At 39.4% G+C, this 18,907-nt stretch overlaps 2 protein-coding genes across 2 annotated transcripts; one reads left to right on the top strand and one right to left on the bottom strand.

Annotated features, from left to right (window-relative positions):
• Window positions 1-123: 123 nt before the first annotated feature.
• Window positions 124-10,178, bottom strand: LOC109997366 (polyribonucleotide nucleotidyltransferase 1, mitochondrial). The gene is made up of 28 exons (XM_020651831.3): window positions 9,953-10,178; window positions 9,643-9,703; window positions 8,957-9,031; window positions 8,622-8,727; window positions 8,442-8,491; window positions 8,261-8,324; window positions 8,127-8,174; window positions 7,879-7,992; window positions 7,065-7,251; window positions 6,803-6,854; window positions 6,460-6,517; window positions 6,199-6,295; window positions 6,006-6,108; window positions 5,533-5,603; window positions 5,355-5,391; window positions 5,194-5,260; window positions 4,976-5,065; window positions 4,769-4,822; window positions 4,428-4,537; window positions 4,222-4,293; window positions 3,824-3,887; window positions 3,630-3,713; window positions 3,276-3,359; window positions 3,010-3,116; window positions 2,823-2,878; window positions 2,163-2,241; window positions 2,025-2,072; window positions 124-1,932 (listed from the first exon to the last, which is right to left on the bottom strand). The coding sequence occupies exons 1-28, from the start codon at window positions 10,069-10,071 to the stop codon at window positions 1,783-1,785; spliced, it is 2,307 nt and encodes a 768-aa protein (XP_020507487.1). The 5' UTR covers window positions 10,072-10,178; the 3' UTR covers window positions 124-1,782.
• Window positions 10,179-14,001: 3,823 nt separating this feature from the next.
• On the top strand, window positions 14,002-15,195 carry LOC109997367 (cold-inducible RNA-binding protein A). Its single transcript, XM_020651832.3, has one exon. The coding sequence runs from the start codon at window positions 14,107-14,109 to the stop codon at window positions 14,650-14,652; it is 546 nt and encodes a 181-aa protein (XP_020507488.1). The 5' UTR covers window positions 14,002-14,106; the 3' UTR covers window positions 14,653-15,195.
• The last annotated feature ends 3,712 nt before the right edge of the window (window positions 15,196-18,907 follow it).

Raw genomic sequence — 18,907 nt, 5'->3', positions numbered from 1 at the left:
GCCTAAACCATTAGGCAGATTTGAATAGATATTTAATAACTAAATCAAAACAAAGACAGTGTGACAAACATAATAGCCTCTAGATATTAAATGGAAAAAGCTGAACAATTAGAGACATTCACATCATTTTAATGAATTTATTATGAATACCAAAAAAAACTTTACATTGTTTCCCTCAACTTTTTGGGCTTGAAATCCTGTCGCTCAGGCCAGGCCAAAGTGACACAAAATATCGCAATGTCTTCTCAATATATCAGCTTAGTTACTGAGCAAGTTCCGTGCCCTAAGCGAATAGAGGAGAGCAAGAACTAATTACAATATAAGCAGTACTGGACAGTGCAAGAGGACCCTTTTTGGTCTCTGTATTATAAAGGAAACATCCTCCATTTCACAAAATTTCTTTAACGAAAAAGCATATTGTTAAAAAGAATTTGAATAATTACTTAAAAGGTGTCTCAATGTTTTGCAATTCAGATCACATTTTAATTGGTCATGGTCATTATATCTCAGGCCACAGGGTTAATGGTAATAAATGTGTGCTTATTTATTATCAAATGCTGAATTGTAATCTTCCAAATCAAGCAATCAACACTACAATTTATCAGATATGTCACCAATGGGGCACCAAATCCATGTGACACAGCATCTCAATTGGATGGTTCCCCCTTTCTTTAGCCCGATTACGTTTTCTCGGTCCTCTTCATGTAAAACTGTAAAGATTTCTTTGTTTATATCCCTTTTTGAGCCACAGAGACAGGAATTACTTTGGCAGTAGGTCAATTCAGCCGTTATTACTCTGGATCACAGTTATAAACAAATAGACATGCTTTAGGATAGGCAGGAGTTTTTCTATTAAACTTAAAAGTTTTAACTACTGATTGGTCACTGGTTGATAAAGGGGAATTGTTCCTTCAGGTGCCACAGAACCTGAAAATAAGCTATTAAACACAGATTTGCTAATCTTTTTTTGAGTGAGTTTGAAATGAATTTTACCATACTGTTTTGATATAGGCTATATTTTGTTACCTGCATCCTACAGTCTTGAACCTAATGCCAGAGGTTTTTGCAAAACCTCTGGCATCTGAATTTTGTACTGAATTTAAATTCGTTTTTTTTCTGGGTTCATGATTATTTTTGAAGCTGAACATTTACACTCTAAAAGAAACATTATTTGATTTATTTGAAGGTGACTCACATATACTGTAAATAAAAAAAAAGGACATAAAAAAAAAAGAATTTAGATACAACCACTTTTTTTCTCAATTTCTTGATTGTGGCAGTCGACAAGAAACACTTGCACATTGGACAACAAATACAAATTTGTATACAAGCAGTTTTATCTCACATGGCACATGTGAACAGGAAAAGCATTGTTGGATTGCAGTGTGACTGTGGGGTAAAAGCTGTTAAGAGGACTGTGTTTTCGGGAAACTCTCTTACTTGATGTTTACCGTACTAGCTGAGGTACAAAAAATGAAACAGAACACTATAGTAGGGGTTTTTAATTCTTAATTCTAGGTTTTGCAATTCTATCAGAGTGTCCGCTGTATATCCAGTCAAGCCCGATGACAGCAGGAGGCTGTAGTTGATGAGCTGTGGGAAGTTTAACATCTGCACCAACAACTCCAGGGAGAAAGCTCCTCATGTACAGCGCCATGTCTGTTGTGACAACATCTGATGCTCTTGTTTTGATAGATTTCTCACAGGTGTGTTTGTAGATAAATCTATTCAGTTTGAATCCACTTGGGTGGTAACAACAAGCTAATGCCTGTTTTTTTTGTGTCACAAATCAGAGCTGGTTGTGGGGCTTAAGCCCATGGAGATGCTCTGTTTGTCACTCATAGTCTTGATGATTGTCGCAGCGGGAGACTGGAGCACCTTCCGTGAAAGTCTCATTCTGCCATCCGTAGGGTCCCTTCCAAAGTACTTGACCTGTTAGCATAAGTCCAGAAAGAGACAATTAGCCCCGAGGGTAAAAACGGGATATAACTTCTGACAGGACGGCCTGCAGTTAAGACACATACCTGTATCTGCTGTCCCACCTCTAAACCCAAAGCACTTGGATGTTTGATCTAAAAGAGGAAAATACAAAGAAATCAGTCGAAACACTCACAGAAACATGAACACACAGGCAAACAGTATGTAGAGCTAAATTTACTGACCCGTTTGTGGTCCAGCTGTGAGTTGTGCAGCAGAACGGCACTCATGTTGGGATAAAGTTTCACCATCACACCAATATCCCTTAAAGACAGAGCCAGAAAGACTTAAAAAGCTGAACATCTGAACTAGCTGTAGTTTGAGTTCAGAAGGCGCTTACTGACTGCAGTTCTGCAACAGCGCTGTGACAAAGTTCTGCTGTCATGATTCCCTTTAACATATTGCATCGGTAACGGTGTAATATTGGTGTACTAGTGTGTGAATTCACATTGCAGTACAACGCTGTGGAAGGCCGAGAGGAGCACGAGACGCAAGGTGTGTGTGCACACCGTGGGAGCTCCACGTACACACACACAGCTCTGTTCTGCCTCTCACCGGCTCAGACAGTACACATCTCCAGCTCCTCTGTCTCTAGTTCCCATGGTGTATCAGGGGTGGAACGACTTCGCCCTACCGTTCGGTAACCGTGGGTTACATGCTGCACGCCAGGCGGAACAGTCATGTTAGTATTCCGCCTTCAAATTGCAGTCTGTGAAGCGCCAATAGTTTTTATTTTGAATATCGACAATCTGCTTTAAGTTACCCTGAGAAGAATGTTTCAACTGAGGGCTTATGACTTGCATTGAATACTGTTTTACAGTCAACATAGCAGAGTGTTGGTTTACCTGATCTCAGTGATGGTGGCAGTGTAGATAGCACCAAACTCCAGCTGCTGTTCTTGCTGCAGACAGAACAGAAACAGCACATGTATGTTCATTAACACATTGCACACATACAGCCAAGTTTACATAGAATGCAGTTTTACATCAAGTTTGGTTTTTAAAAAGGCTCCTATAAGTGGTGGAGACTCACATCGTCCTTGCAGATTTCACCGATGAAGTCTTGGGCTTCATGCATGGCTCCTGGCGTTGGAGCGAACACGGAAAAAGTCTCCTCGTCCACCTGATTTATCGTCACGCCTTCATGAGACAGAGCGAAATATACAGTTTGAACTTGCTGTTAAGGAGTTTGTAAAGCGTAAAACAGACTGAAGAAAGGGAATGACTGATCTTCATTCATGAAGTTCTCACGTCTCAGATTGACTTTTGATTCCGTTAGATCTGAGTTTAATATTTCACCTGTTTGAGCTTGTAGTCTGCGAAGGTTGTAGCCGCCTGGACCAACAAAGCGTGCTCGTTTTGAAACAGGCACGCGAACGTTTTCTGAAACACATTAAACACAAGTAATCAATAAAGCGGAAAAGGAGCCAAGAGTTGGATGAGCTTTTTTTTTTTTTAAAGAAAGCCCAGAATTCATGTTAATGATTTTTAGACCTATTGTAGGGTTTGCAGTGAGTATAAGATTGTTCTGCCATCAACTGACTGTGCAGGATGTTTTGGCCAAGAACATGCAGAAGTACAGAACACAAACATAAATGTCCTTTTTCTTTCAAATGCAAATGCACTTAATATATGTGCCAACACAAAACTTACCAACAACAGGTCCATTTTCTTTCCTTGTGGTTCTGGGTTCGGCTAAACATTTGTTCATAATACCCAAGATCTCCCTCTTTGCCACTGGAAAGTTACATTAAAGAATCGGAGGTTATTCATCCAACAACATTTTCTACATACTTCTTTCATTATTTAAAAATATTACGTTCCACTGCTAATTCAGCTCACTGTACCTGTGGCCTGTTGGATGGCCTCCATGACCACCTTCAAAGGCAGACCTGGTATCTTCACGTCAGCCTGGAGGGTTAAAGAAAATGAGAGGTTAAACATGGACAAGAGGAACTGAAAACAGCTTTGGGAGAATAGCTGTGATATTGGTGAGCTTGGCAGGATGCAAAACTAGCACATAGTAAAGTATCAATGGTCATTAGAAATTAACATTGTAGTTTATTGTTGTGTTTGGCCAGCCCTATTTGTCCCTGGTCCCTGAATCTGTACAGTCTTCCAAGTTCCAATCAAAACAGTGTGTTTTATAATAATGTCATTTCAAAAGTGGACATTTTTCATGACACACTGAAATCTTTTTAGGAACATTTGCTTATTTTCTCCAAACCAAAAACAGACACAGTACCTGTAAAGCAGTGATGCCCTTGTTTGTTCCCGCCAACTTGAAGTCCATGTCTCCAAGATAGTCCTCTATTCCCTGTTTAGAAAATTAAAAATAAGCACAAAATCAACACTATGACATCACACAGGGACAACGTCACGATTTGATCCACTTAGTATTGATAAAAGGTTCTTTACACACCATCTGTTATAAATACATTCATCACGTACCAGAAGATCAGTAAGCAGTCTGTAGTCCTGGATCTCTGTGGGTTTCTCCGAGTTGGCTTTGGAGATGAGACCAACTGCTACTCCTGCCACAGCAGAAGTGATGGGAACGCCTGGGAGACACAGATTGAGACGTAGCTACATTAGCTACAGTTTATCACACAACTCATACAATGTGAAGAGACACACTGAAGCAGAATACAGTAAAGTAACAATCAATCATTTTGTATAGCGCAAATTCATAATAAATGTTATCTCAAGACTGTATAATAAATAACCAAAATTATACTACAGAAATTAACTGTCCTCAAGCTATTTCATGTTATCCTTCTATGCTAAAGTACCTGCATCCATTAGAGCCAGGCTGCCTCCACATGCTGAAGCCATAGACGAGGATCCTGGGTGAAGAGAAATAGGGAGGAAGAGGGAGAGGGGGGAAAGGTTGTTCAGACTTTAGTCCCCCATGTTCCTGTCTGAGACATCCTGCCAGACAATGAACACTTTTCCTGTGTTTGATTTTTACACTACAAAAGCTGTGTCCCCACTCTCACCGTTTGACTCCAGCACCTCAGCCGTGACCCTGATAGTGAAAGGGAAATCTTTTGGAATTACTGGTCTCAGAGCTTTCTCAGCCAGGGCCCCTTGGAATACAAAAAAAAAAAAACACAAACGACACAGGCAAACAGATCTTTGTAAATAAGGTTCTTCACAGGTACCAGTGATTGACAAGGATTACATAAACGTAATAAATGTAATTGTTAAAACAAACCATGTCCAAGCTCTCTCCTGTTGATGCCTCCCATCTTTCCAATCTCATTGGTTGCATATGGAGGGAACTGAAAATAAAAAGTGAATTTTAAGTTCATTGTAAAAAATAAAAGAAACACAATCAAACATTAAATGAAAAAATGAAAACAGGATTTTACTCACTTCGTAATGAAGCATGAAGTTTTTGTCCTTTATGCCACTGCAGTAAAAAATGATGAAATTGTTGTTCAGATGTAGACAGGGAGGTGGTTTAATACACTTTAAAGGTAAGTGCCAACGTGATCTGAACTGTCCTGATAATGTTAACTGGTTTAATGTTTAAAAAGAAGAAGCCTTTTACCTTAGAGCTGTGGTGATGATGTCTGCTTTAACACTGGATTCCAATGAATCAAATGTGACACTGGATAATACCTGCAGGGAAAGGAAGAGGGCAAATAATGAGCTGATGCTAATTTTTTAATTTTTAGCAAACAGTTACACTTTTCTTTTTCTTGGTTGTTTTTCTTCAGGTTGTTTTGCACTGCCCTGTCGTTTTATTTGTTGTGGTTTTGTCCACTGCTGTAAATCAAATTACCCTTCCAGGAACAATGAAGTTGCTTTTTCACAGTGAAACAGTGAAAATCAGATTCCAGAACGAAGAACCTCATTGGCCACCATCCTGCTTTTTTATTTGAGCTTTCAAAAGTGCAGAAGCAAGCCTTAATAACCCTAACCCTACTCTCAGCCATAGAATATCAACACAATGGTATACTTTTTTTTTCCTCTTCAAAGAAGGTGTATCAGTGGAGAAGCTTCTTGTTGTCCTATACCCACTTGTGTTTGTCCTCTCTGGAACAGAGCTGAGCCGTGCAGAGGTTTAAAAAGGTCCACATCGCAAGAAATGTTTCTTAAAGCAGTCAAGTCCCTCCCATCACATCTACAAAAAAATCCAAATACAGCATTAATTACAAAGGTAAAATCATGTGACATTGAAATACACATACAGCTCACCGTGGACAGCTCTTACCTCTTATACTCATTAAGAATTAAATTGCGGAAGATTTCTTTGCTCACAGTGTTGAAGGATTCAATAATTTCAAACGTTTCAGCCTGGGGGAATCGTTCTGCACATGGAGGACATTAAGACGGTTCAGTTGATACATAGGAACACATGTTTGGTCTGCAGAATCAGTTCTGTATAAGGTGATACATCGAAACACATTATTGTGTGAACAGAACAGCTCACCCAATATTAGTTCCAGTAAACATACAATGCTGAAAAATCTACCTTTGAGGTTCTCTTCAGTTTCTAGTCGGACTTTGTTGACAGCGTCATCCCTTGAAATCTAAGACAAGATTTAATTAGATGATTATGCTTATCAAGAGGAGAGGCAATTTGCAAAAAAATACACAGAGGAGAGAACATCAATGGTTCTGGCTGCACAGAAAACAGCTTATTTCACCACCTTTTGTGACACACACACACACACACACACACACACACACACACACACACACACACACACACACACACACACACACACACACACACACACACACACACACACACACACACACACACACACACACACACACACACACACACACACACACACACACACAGTTTTTACCTTATCGTGGGTGTAATCCGTGAAAACAGCATAGATCTTCCCAGAAGCTAATCTGCATGCAAGAAAAGGAAAATCTATTTATAACTAACACACCTACATTGTTTTTAAATAGTTTTTGTTACTATATTATTGACTATTTAACCTCATATTCTCTGTATGAAGGTCTCACGTTCTAAAGGTAAACCCAATAATACTTCTGTTTCATTAACAGTTTCATCTCTGCGAGCTTATTTGTTTATATTGCATTTATGACTCGGCTTACTGTCGGACATATTCCACCATGTCAGTTGGGGCTGAGAAGACCTTGACCGGGGTGCGCTTGGTGACCTTCTGTTCACGAACCAGCTGCTGGATGGCCAGTATGATCTGCTGGGTGTGCTTCACTCCCACCTTCACTGCATGGCAAAAGTCCTGCTGCAGTACGTTCTCAGCTGATGCCTCAATCATCACTGACAGACAGACGAGAAAAACAGGAAACAAAGTGCGTAGTGATGAAATCAACAGAACCTGTGACACTGATCCTGAAAGTTGGAGACACTGAGGGGATCTATTTTTTCATCTACACTAAATTAAGCTATACTTACAGGTTGATCAATCTGTGCTACCTACTTGTCCTCACGCATGACATAATGACTGAACTAAAACTATGGCTTGTCAAAACATAATAAAAATGTCATTTTCAAGCATTGGAAAATGTGATATCCAATGAGTATCATCATGTTAACATTCTGGCTTGCAAGACAGTGTTCAACTTTTCATTTTTATAGCGTTGTAATCATAACAGCCAAGGATATTTGATAATGTGTCTGACATCACATATTTATTGCAAACCTCTTTAATAAACAACATAATGTTTCAATCATGGCATTCTCCATCAGATTTGGAACAACTGCAAACAAAATTATACATCTTTAGAATTTATTCCAGTTATAACCAACATAAACTGAAGTAACTACTCATAATGCTCACTTATTACTACATACTACATCATTTTCATAGTTTTGTTGGTGATTTCTTCTTTCAGTAAATGAGCGTCTGAGCTTCTCCTGGAATATTGTTGTTGTTTTTAAACTTACCCACTTGACTACTGGGGGCTCCAGCCAGAATCAGATTGAGACTGCTGGCAGTCATCTCTGTCCTGGTGGGATTTACCACCAACTCTCCATTGACCATGCCCATACGTACAGCTCCTGAAAAAAGCAGTCACAAGATAGATTTGAACAAACCGGTTATCATTTACCCGAATATAATTTAAACAGAAAGAACATAACCAGGATTTTCAGGTCACTATATAAAAATACAATAGGCATGAATATATCCTCACCTATTGGTCCATTCCAGGGAATGTCAGACAGGGCCAGTGCAGCAGAAGCTTTGATGGAAGAAAATATTGATTCAGCTAAGACTCTAAAAATGTTTTGCACTTGCAAAAATGTGGATGGCTGGGAATGAACTCACCCGCATTAATAGCCAGCACATCGGGATCATTGACACCGTCAACAGCCAGCAGGTTACAAAGGATCTTCACACAGAGTGTTAAAGACAGATTCACATTAACATCATCTTTGTTCAAGAGGAAGAGAGAGCAAAACTATAGCTACAGTATAAACTACTGAAAATACTTTCAATCTGAACTGACCTGAGTATCATAGAAGTAACCAGAAGGGAATAGCGGTCTTATCGACCTGTCTGTGAAACAAACACATGAAAAGCTGTTATTCAAAGCACTCAAGTCGATAGCATGCACAGTACACCATCAGTGTAAAGACCTGCTACATAAAATGCCTATACATCACAAGACACATGTTTATTTACTCACCGATAAGTCTGCTAGTGAGGATTTCGTTGTCTGTTGTGCCAAGCTCTCGCCTCAAATAGTTAGTGGGGATTCGGCCGGCAGCAGCTGCTTTCTGTCTGTAATCCACCTGTTGATAAAAGTCAGCACATGTACTTAAAATAATCCAGAAATATGCTGCTAATGCTGTTTTGTATGGTGTGACTCACAAGGTCAGAAAGATCACAAAGATGCTCCAAGACTAAAGAAAAATCTATTTGAATGATATCGTTCATAAGAGGGAGGATTTATCAACTTTTCACTATTACTGTCAAGAACCAAGGATGAGTTTGATTTTAATGTTATGTTGGAAAACATACCACAAGAGGCATGAACTGTGCCACAGAAGGTTTTGTTTTGCTCACAGCAGTCACCATCACAGAGGTCTCTCCCAGCTTCAAGGAGAGAATCAGACAAAATATGTTACAAAAAAACAATCACTCATAGCATTTGGGACTACACAACATTGTCAGAAGGGGAGATCCAGACATGTTTTAGCTATATTCATCTTTAAAACACAAGCACTATTAAAACTATAGATTGACTGATCAGAGGCTCAATTTGGAATCTGTCTGCTAACCTGTTTTATTTCAGATTTACTAATAACTGACCAATCTTCAATAAAGAAAGTGCCCATGGCTTTCAATAAGGATACTTATAAACTTTGTGGATGACGAGCATACAACTGAATAAAAATCCCTCGTCTGTCCATCCAGATTGATCAGATAACAATCAAGTTAAAACCGCATTTCACAAGGCTTTTTAATCTGACAGCCTTATCTGGGTTTCACAAAAAAAAAAAAAAAAAAAAGTAAAGCTCTGTCAAAATAACTCATCATTAGGAAAATGAAAAGGAAGGACCCCAGGAAATTCGGAAGAGAAGTTTTCCTAGATTGATGAAGTAGGGAGGTGAGTTGAAAACATGACATCTGACATCTATTGATAAAGGAAGGACTCGGCTGCTCCAGCACCTGTTTTGATGAAACTGTGGACATGATTTCAGTACCTGTACTACAGCAGATCCATCAGCAAATCTAGCAAACCTCCCCGAAGAGATCTCAAGCTTCCTGCAAAAAAAAACAACAAGAGCACATGAGAGTGTCTCAGATGCTAAACTAATGTCATGTACATGCAGTGACTGTGTCCTGGGTATCCAAGTTACCTGTTATGTTTCTGGTATAGAGTTAAATGAGGAGGACTTGGAAGAAACGAACACACTAAGCAGCAAACATGGCACCATCAACATTTTAAACATGCATGCCTCTCTCGTCTACAGTTATTAAAAAAGTGAATGGAAACTGGGAAAGTCAACTTACTTTTCCCCAAGGTCCACTCGCAGGCTTCGTGGATTAGCGTGGCTGCCGTAAACACTTTGGTGACAAAGGCGGACGTGAAGGCGGGCAAACGAATGCCCCAGTCGGAGCAAATACCTCATATTTAAAGACGAAAACAAAACAAGAAAGGGTACAGCAGGATCCTTTACAATTTAGATTTGCGCGTGGGGGCTTCCATGACAGTTCGTTGCGTGTACGTAATGACGTTGCAGTTCCGCGCCGTCTGATTGGACCAACTGACGGAATGGCTCTTGTGCTGCATTCAGGTGCTGCTCCGGTGGTCCAAGTTTCCCACAAGAGTTGGGAAGTCGTTCTTCCGACTTCAGTGTGTTCACGTGAAAGCTAGAGTGTTGTGACAACAGCACAAACACGCGTTGATGCTACAAAGAAGATCAGTGAAATCTAACTGTTAAAAGTTATATTTGATTTTTTTTTAAATGTGCAATAAGCTACGTGAATTAATAAAAAGTATGTTAGCATTAACAAAAAATATCCCCCCCCCCCCCCCATTTGATGACGATTATGACATCAAGTCGGGAAGTCGGGCTCCTTATTCTTTTCCGAGTTTCCGAGTTGTTGGTCCGACTCGAGCAGGTGTTCATGTGCATTTTACAACTCGGAAATTATTTTTCCCGATGTTTCCGACACCACGTGAATGCAGCATCATTCGCCGTGGACCGATAAAGAAAGGTTGTAAATTGTAATATTTACAGTCTATGGGAATTCCCCAAGATTCTTGCGTGCTGTTGTTTAGGGTCATTAGACTTACGACACATTCATTTCCTTAATTATTGCATTTTTTTAAAAACCGTCTGAACCGTCAGATCAAAGAAATACCGACCAAAGTTGTCTAGACTGATCCTAAATCTAAAAGGCCTATGAAATGATTCCCAGTCATTATAGCCCACTCAGTTGCTTCTTAAAAACGTCTTCACGTTAGGTTAGAAAGATTAGCCATAACATTTTTAGGATTAATTTTCTTAATATGGAATATGAACTCTTTGGATCTAATTCAAGTTAGCATTACATGTGTTAAATGTTAAAGTGGATATTTCTGTGACATGGTTTCCTTTTTCATTCAGAGTTCAACATACTTAGATGTGGCCTGAAGTGCCAACCAAGTACCCATTTTTTCACAATTCATCCACTTATTATAATCTCATCTGGACTGAAATGGTCTTTCAGGGAATCAAGCTTGTCTTTCTCAGCAAACAGCATGTTGTTCAGAGTTGGTTTCCACCTGCATCACAAAATCCTGAACACCATATACCTATAGGCTACTCAGTTCTTAAGAATGATACCATTGTCATATATTCTGTAATCATATGTACATCATTGAATTTATACTATTAATTTCACCTTTTTTTTTACTGTAAAGCAGACGTTTCCCACTGGATTCTGGTTCCTGTTTGGCGACCAGGGCACTGGTCGATTTGTGTTAGAGACTAGAGAGTATTTACTCGCCATTATAGCTCGACACTTTTACAAAACGTGATCAGTAGCAGTGTTTGAAGTATTTAGGCTCAAAGTTTGTATGTGTGTTCTGTTTATTGTGGTAACTATTTTACAGATAATGAAGCCACAATGCAGATTGTTTAAATTCCCTTAATGGCACTGGCGTCCATGATGAACAGTAAATGGAAATGTTAAGGTTATTAGGACAAAAGATGTGTTTAGTTCAATGTTTAGTTCTTTACTACTACTTTGTGATGGAGTCATCTTTTGATATCCATTGAAGTACACCAGAGAGAGACCCATTTGATTCATCCTTGTTGCCTTTTTAATTAAATCTGTGTCTTGTTTGTGTAGTGATCATACTGGTCCGGGGCTCTTTCTAATGTTACGTCTTACACATGGATCTGACAGAATGGACACTAATACTAGTATTAGACTGAGTTTGAGAGGTGGCATTACAGTCACTTCATATGTCGAACAAGTCACTATGCACCTTTGTAAAATCATATTCATCATTAAAAAGTAGATAATAATAATAAGTGCATTTGCAAGCTCTGTGTGTGATTTAAAACCATCCATGTTGATCCACCCATTTTTCTTATTGTCGTGGCCAGTCATGGTTTTCATTCCATCCCACACTGCACGTAGGTTATTACTGTGAAATGTGTCCTCTATTTTGTTTGTTATATTTAAGCTTAGCTCTCTTGATTTTATATCTGGCCTCTTAGCTTCTGCTTTCTCCACAACCCCACACGAACATGTCATGTTTCCTGTGCAGTGCTATATGTGTTATATTTAGGATTATCAAGGGAAAAGAATTAAAGGATTAGAGGAAATTGCATACAGTTTATTTCCTCCATCTCTTCATTGTTAAGTTAGAAATTATGGATTATTATTTGTATTTCTTTTCCTAAATAAAGCAGGAGCTTTGCAAAAAATTTCTTCTGATTATAAAAATTATCATTTCATAATTATGAACTAAATGACTAAACAATAAAGCTAAAAATGAATACTAGTAAAAGTTATTCACGTTTATATTTAATTATTTGATTAAGTTTATATTTGTATTTCTTCAGCAAAGCCTACACATTTAATATGGTTTCCTGAGGCTACAGGATTACAACAGCAACAGTAATAACTTCCGAATAATGAAACTGAATAATTGAAAAATGACGCTTAAAAAAATGAAATCTTATGTTGTTATGCATCATAATAATGAACAGAATAATTAAACAGTAAAGCTATAAAAAAAAACATTTATATTTATTTATAGATATATTTGTAGTTCTTGCGCTCATCCAGCAGATAATGCTCTTTGTGTCACAACATCAATTCACGCCAGACCTTGCCCATCTGATTCATGAAAGCAACCCATCCGGGTACTTTGCCCAAACGATGCCGGCCCCGCCCCTTTGTGGGTGAAATCATTCCCATCTGAATCAATGGCGGTTAATGAAAAAGTCGGCGTCTTTACCGATTTAAAGGCTTTAAAATATGAAAACCGTACCTTATACGGCAAGTATGAACCTAAATACATGACCAGAGATGTACACATTTAAAACAGGACATTTGTGAACAGAGATCGGCATCATAACAATATAAAATAAACACAACTAAAAGGTGTTCAGTCTTCTCTCCGTCAAACTGGTTAAACGAGCACATGTGATCAGACTGAAGTCACATACCTGATGAGTCATTGTTAACCGCGTTACACGAGACGGATCTTCACTTTTAAATAATATTTATTTGTAATAGTTTCTAACAGTGTTCATAGCTGTAATGGAGAGGTTACAGACGTTTAGTTTAGCGGGGGGAAAAAAATGACATCAGTGTTTTGTAATCTACCGCCGAACATTGTCAGGGCTTGTTTTCACCTGAACGGGCCAGGGCGTGTTTGATTTGGCGAGCCGCGAATAAAAGCAGTCGGAGCAGTTTTAATCTACAAAGGAGAAAGAAGAGCTCTGTGTGTTATGTCCATAGACTGCAAATATTATGTCTCATAATTAAGAAACAGTACACCAAATCCATGTCAAATAAAAAGGTCTGTAACACCTCGTCTTGCCCCACTCATCACTATATACACTCACGTATGAATATAAAAGGTTTTAATATAATCCAGGTGACTTTTACGGATGGTATTATTTTCTATATCAGCTGATAACCCAGTGTTTATGTCATTTTTTTTTTAAACTAACCCTAACCCTTAACCAGTTTGACGGAGAGACTGAACAGATGAACACCTTTAATTGTGTTTATTTTATAATGTTAAAATGCCGTTATCTCTGTTCGCAAGTGTCCTATTTTAAATGTTCATCACTGGTCATCGGATTTAGGCTCATACTTGCCGTTTTTAAAATGCCGTTTTTCATATTTTTAAGCCTTTAAATCGGTAAAGACGCCGACTTCTCCATTAAACCGCCATTAATTCAGATAGAATGAGTTAACCCGGAAAAAGGCGGCATCTGTTGCGCGAAAGTACCCGGATGGGTTGCTCTTCATGACGGCCGCCCGGGGATATCCAATAAGAAGAGTGACGGGGAGGCGTCGGACATCCGGCCCCGCCTTTAATCCCGACACCGCCCCGTTCCACGGTTCGCGGCTAGGCGTTCTCGACTCATTCCGACCCGCAGCACAGCCCCGCTCAGCAGCGCCGAAAGCCAGCTGGAGAAACTACGTTGAAAATGGAGGACGAAGGAAAAATATTCATCGGAGGGCTCAGCTTCGAAACTACCGAGGACGGGGTGGCCGAGGCCTTCTGCAAATACGGAACCATCGAAAAAGTGGACGTGATCAGGGACAAAGAGACCGGAAGATCTCGCGGTTTCGGTTTTGTGAAATACGACAACGTCGAAGATGCTAAAGACGCCATGGAAGCGATGAACGGCAAGCAGCTCGATGGCCGGTGTATTCGTGTGGATGCAGCTGGAAAGAGTGCGCGGAGAGGCGGCGGAGGAGCAGGAGGATGCCCACGTGGTGGAAGATTCAGCCATAGTCGGGGGAGAGGAGGACAGGAGAGAAGCTATGAGCGGAGTTATGAAGACAGGGGAGACAGAGGCTACTCAGGAGGTGGAGATAGGAGTTATGGTGGTGGCGGCGGCGGCGGCAGCGGCGGGTACAGGAGTGGAGGACGAGGTGGACGAGGAGGATCATCCTACGGTGGAGGAGGAGGATACAGAGATAACAGGGGTCAAGGAAATTACCGCGAGGGATATGATGGCTATGAGTAAACATCCCCCCCCCGATTCAAGATCATCACGTGGCTGGCTGTATTTCAAAGATGCGCCGCTCAAGAAAAGTGTCCACGTGTTACTGCTGACCTTAGTTTTTGTAGTTCTGCTCAAGCATCTTCAAAGAAAAATTGGTAATTCCTTAACAAACCCTTCCTTAAAAAGACTCTTGCTTAATTGGGACATCTCGATTCCTCAAAGGTTGTTACATCTGTAATAACTTAAATGATTAGAACTTCAAGCAAGTCCCAGCGAGGGGCTCAAACAGCTCTCACATGGATTTTTCGTTGAACAGCCATTGCTGTGGACATTTTTTTTTCTCCTTTCTGTCCAGCACATGTTTACTGATTTTGATTACTTTTTTTTTTTATTGAAATATCCGATGGGGCTTGTTTTGTTTGCCCCCCTCCCCCGGCCGGTCTTTGTGTGACTGGCCTTCGTCTTGCCAGGTTTTAAACCGAAAGAAAAAAGTGGCTCTGTTTAATCAAATATGCTGACATTTTATGCTGAATTCTTTTTTTTTACTATTAAAAACTAAGTTTATTCGAGGCTCATGTGTGTTCAATTTCCCCCCCACAAAGAGGGAATACCTTTTCAGACAGAACTGCACATCCGGCCAGCTGTTTGTTCATGAAGGCTGTCCAAGGTATCTTCAACATCTGCATTTTAAATGTGCTTTAAAATTGACTAATCTTGTTAAAGCGATCGAAATATGTAACTACGGAGAGCCGGGAATAGTTTTGTACTTTATGTTCTGATCAATCTTTCCATTTTCTTTGTCAGTTGTGGCTTCATGTCGCAACAACCCGGAAAGATTTTCCCGGAGCATTTGAGCGCCATGAGTATCATTTAAAAATTACACAAAATTATGAATGGGTTAGTGGTAAGACACCTGAAATAAGGTCGGTGGGTAAGCTTAAGAGATGTTGGCGCTTTGTTAGGCCACATAAACTACGGCAGGTATTACCTCCCCACGTGTGAGTCCTAAAACCCGGAAGTAAGTTAGCATTTTGAGCGCCATGGGGCCTATCGTCTAAAAGTAAACGGGAATTATTAATGGCTTTGTGGCTAGACAACTGAGTTAAGGTCCGTGGTTAACAAAAGCTTTTTGGCGTTTTGTTAGACCACATAAACAACGTTTAAGTAATACCCCCCACCATTTTTAAGTTTTTACCCCCGTCTTTAAAAGGGCGGTTGCTAACGATGTGGCTAAAATAGACTACAGTGGTCGTCGGGGAGATTAATCGTCATCACGTCGGGAACTCCGTCACTAGTCTGTGGTGTCTCCTGTAGGTTTAATCTAATCTGGTTTTAAGGCCGATATTAGGTTAATAAACAATTTATTAAACTACGCGGATTAGTTTATCGGCGGTCGTGTGAAGCATAGCGGTAGTGACGTCACAATCACCCGACCGTCGTGTAGTTCTCTATAGCATAACGTTAGTTTTTCACTTCTGTCGGCCGCATTGAAGCTTCACACATAATCAAAAATGGTGTTAATTTGTGAAGATTATCCTTGCTGAACAAAACGCCCACGCATCAGCAACGTGTGTTCAGCCACAGGGCTTATTTTCTGCAATGAATCCAAAGTCCAATGCAAAAATACTCGATAGACCCCCATGGCGATGTTACTTCCGCATTGGCCTACATAAATACGTCGTATTGTTTGTTCCCTATTAAACAGATGCGTGGAAAAAAAATAAAAACCAACCGAGGGAATGTGTAACATCCGACATACTGAATATAAGTTCCATTTTGAGCACAATGTTCTACTAGGCCATCATTTTACCATGAAGTGTTTTTTTTTTGTATTGATATAGCATCTTGAAACGTGTGGATATATTGTTTTAATGGGGAATTACATTAGTAGTTTACCTGTATTAATCGTATTATATGAAAATGTCAATAAAGCCTCATGGAGGTACCCATTAAATAGTATAATCCCCTAAAATTATCATCCAAGTTATCTTCTCCTATAAATCTAGCTTTCAACTTTTTACGTTTTTTTTTTTTTGTCTTCCATCTTCAGATCATCAGTTCTTTCAGTAGCCTAAATAATGAATGACACACATGGATGAACGTCTCGATATGCATGTTAGTGTTTGTCATTTCCCAAGTAGGCCTACATTTGTAAAGATACAAATAATTAATTATTGCACACGAATAATGAAACACCTTACACACAAAACTGTATGCCCTTTAAAGCTTCATTCTAGTAGCGACATTGCTAATGGGCTCGACGTGCAGATTATTATAACAGCAGCATTGTATGCAATTTAAAGACATGACCGCTAGGTGTCAGGTTTGTATCACAAAGGGCATCTTTCAGTTCATATTACGTTTATAATGTAGTGGATTGATCTACCGAACCCCCTGCCATTAGAATAGAATAGAAAATAATATAGTTTGAAATTTACAATAAAAAACACAACAAATCACAGTTAATACTAGATAAATGGAAAACAAATATTAACTTATAATCACAATGGAGGCTGTTTTACATACAGTAGGTCAAAACAGTTACTCAGTGTTCCTGCCGTCTTGTGTGTCAGTATCAAACTCTCTGGAAATGAGTGACCTTCTTAGTCTGGACTCCTGGAGGTAAGCTTTCCAGTCAGACAGCCCTCCAGTCAGTCACTGAACCCACTCTCCATCAGTGGGCCTGCTGCAGTTGTTATGGCAACCAATGTGTTAACAGAATCTCTAACACTCTGGATTACTTTCGCACATGCACGCACTTGGGTACGCACACACAAACAGGCACACTGACACGCAAAGACATACATCCTCTTGCTAATTACAGGGAGCAATAACAGGGTTCCACATAAGCTCAGGCACACTGGAAAAACACACAAGCTCTACACATTCCTATTATTACAGAGGCTTCTACCAGTATTCTTGTTCTATGGCTCTAGGACAAAAGGGAGAGGTTATTATTACAAAATATATTCATGGTCTATTAGTGCGTAATGGTCCAGTCTGTGTTTTGTGGAATAGGCTACAAAGATAATAAACAACTCAGAGGAGAAAGCTCTGTTGATTTGTGTTTGAGAGGCTTCGCAGAGAATATTCTTGTTTAAATGTTGATCAACAAATGTTGAAATCAATAAGCCTAACTGTGTCAAGCTAGATATCCCGCCATTACGAAATCATTATGTACTCAACTGTCTTACAGAGATAATTGTTTACAAAAATACAATGTCATTGGATTGATTAATTGTTGTTGATGATTAATAAGTACTTTGAGAAATAAGTGCAGAACTTTAACCATATAGCAAGTGGTCTTCAAAGTAATGGACCATGAAGTGATACAAATGTAAACAGAGTTCCTCTTCCTTGGTTTCATATCTTTGCCAACATTTATGAATAGTGTCAAAGTTCATACTAGCTTTGGTGTTGGTGTTTGTGAGTACCGTTATCATATCAAAAGTGACAATGTTGTACTTTTTAGTTTTCATGCTGCAGTGTTTGAAGGGGTGACAACAGTGGGCTAAAGCCTGCATCAGTGCTTCACTGATCTCTGTTACACATGTGAAAAAACACACGCACATAAGCAGATTATGTAGGATTTTCAGCAGGGGTAACTTTTTTCCCCGGCTATTTGGCAGCCAGATACGTCTGTGTCTTTGATTGTCTATCATCCTAATCATCCAGTGGCAGCTTTACTTAGCAGACTTTTGTCAGTGGGAACCTGTGCCATATTTTTGGAATTAGCTTAATATCTTTTCTTGAAAAATGTATGTTTGCAAAATACCATTGGCAGTGAAATCTCCTGCATTCATCTTCTTTTGTGGTTGAAAGACATTTATCCCATGAGTCACTGGAAAGTCAGTTAATTGATCTTTCCTCCCTAAACTGATATTGACATGCAAAAGCTTGAGGGTGTCAGCATTTAGACAGCTTATAATTCATTGTGTAGGCATGATTTCCTTTGTCACAAGCGTGGTAATTACATTAAGGTGCATGGTAAAGATCCTCATTATTAGCTATAGCTCTTTCTTAACAAAGTATAACGTAATTGTAGCTTTTGGAACGATCTTACATTAAAATGTTTGCTACTTCAACAGTGGGCAAATCATTTTTTATAACAAAAAACCCTTCTGGTCTGAGTCATTGGCTGGTTCAAATGAGTTTTATTAACAACTCTCCCTATTGGACTACCTAATTTACTCAGGGGAAATGATGTGCCTGTTATTATGTTGCCAAAAAATAAAGGTGAGTATTGTCTTGTAAGGCTTCCATAATAGATTAACAT

The sequence above is a fragment of the Labrus bergylta genome, chromosome 10, assembly GCF_963930695.1.
Source record: "Labrus bergylta chromosome 10, fLabBer1.1, whole genome shotgun sequence".
In the NCBI taxonomy this organism is placed as follows: Eukaryota; Metazoa; Chordata; class Actinopteri; order Labriformes; family Labridae; genus Labrus; species Labrus bergylta.
The sequence above is the reverse complement of the archived record's forward strand: the minus strand, read 5'-3'. Positions and strand labels throughout refer to the sequence as shown.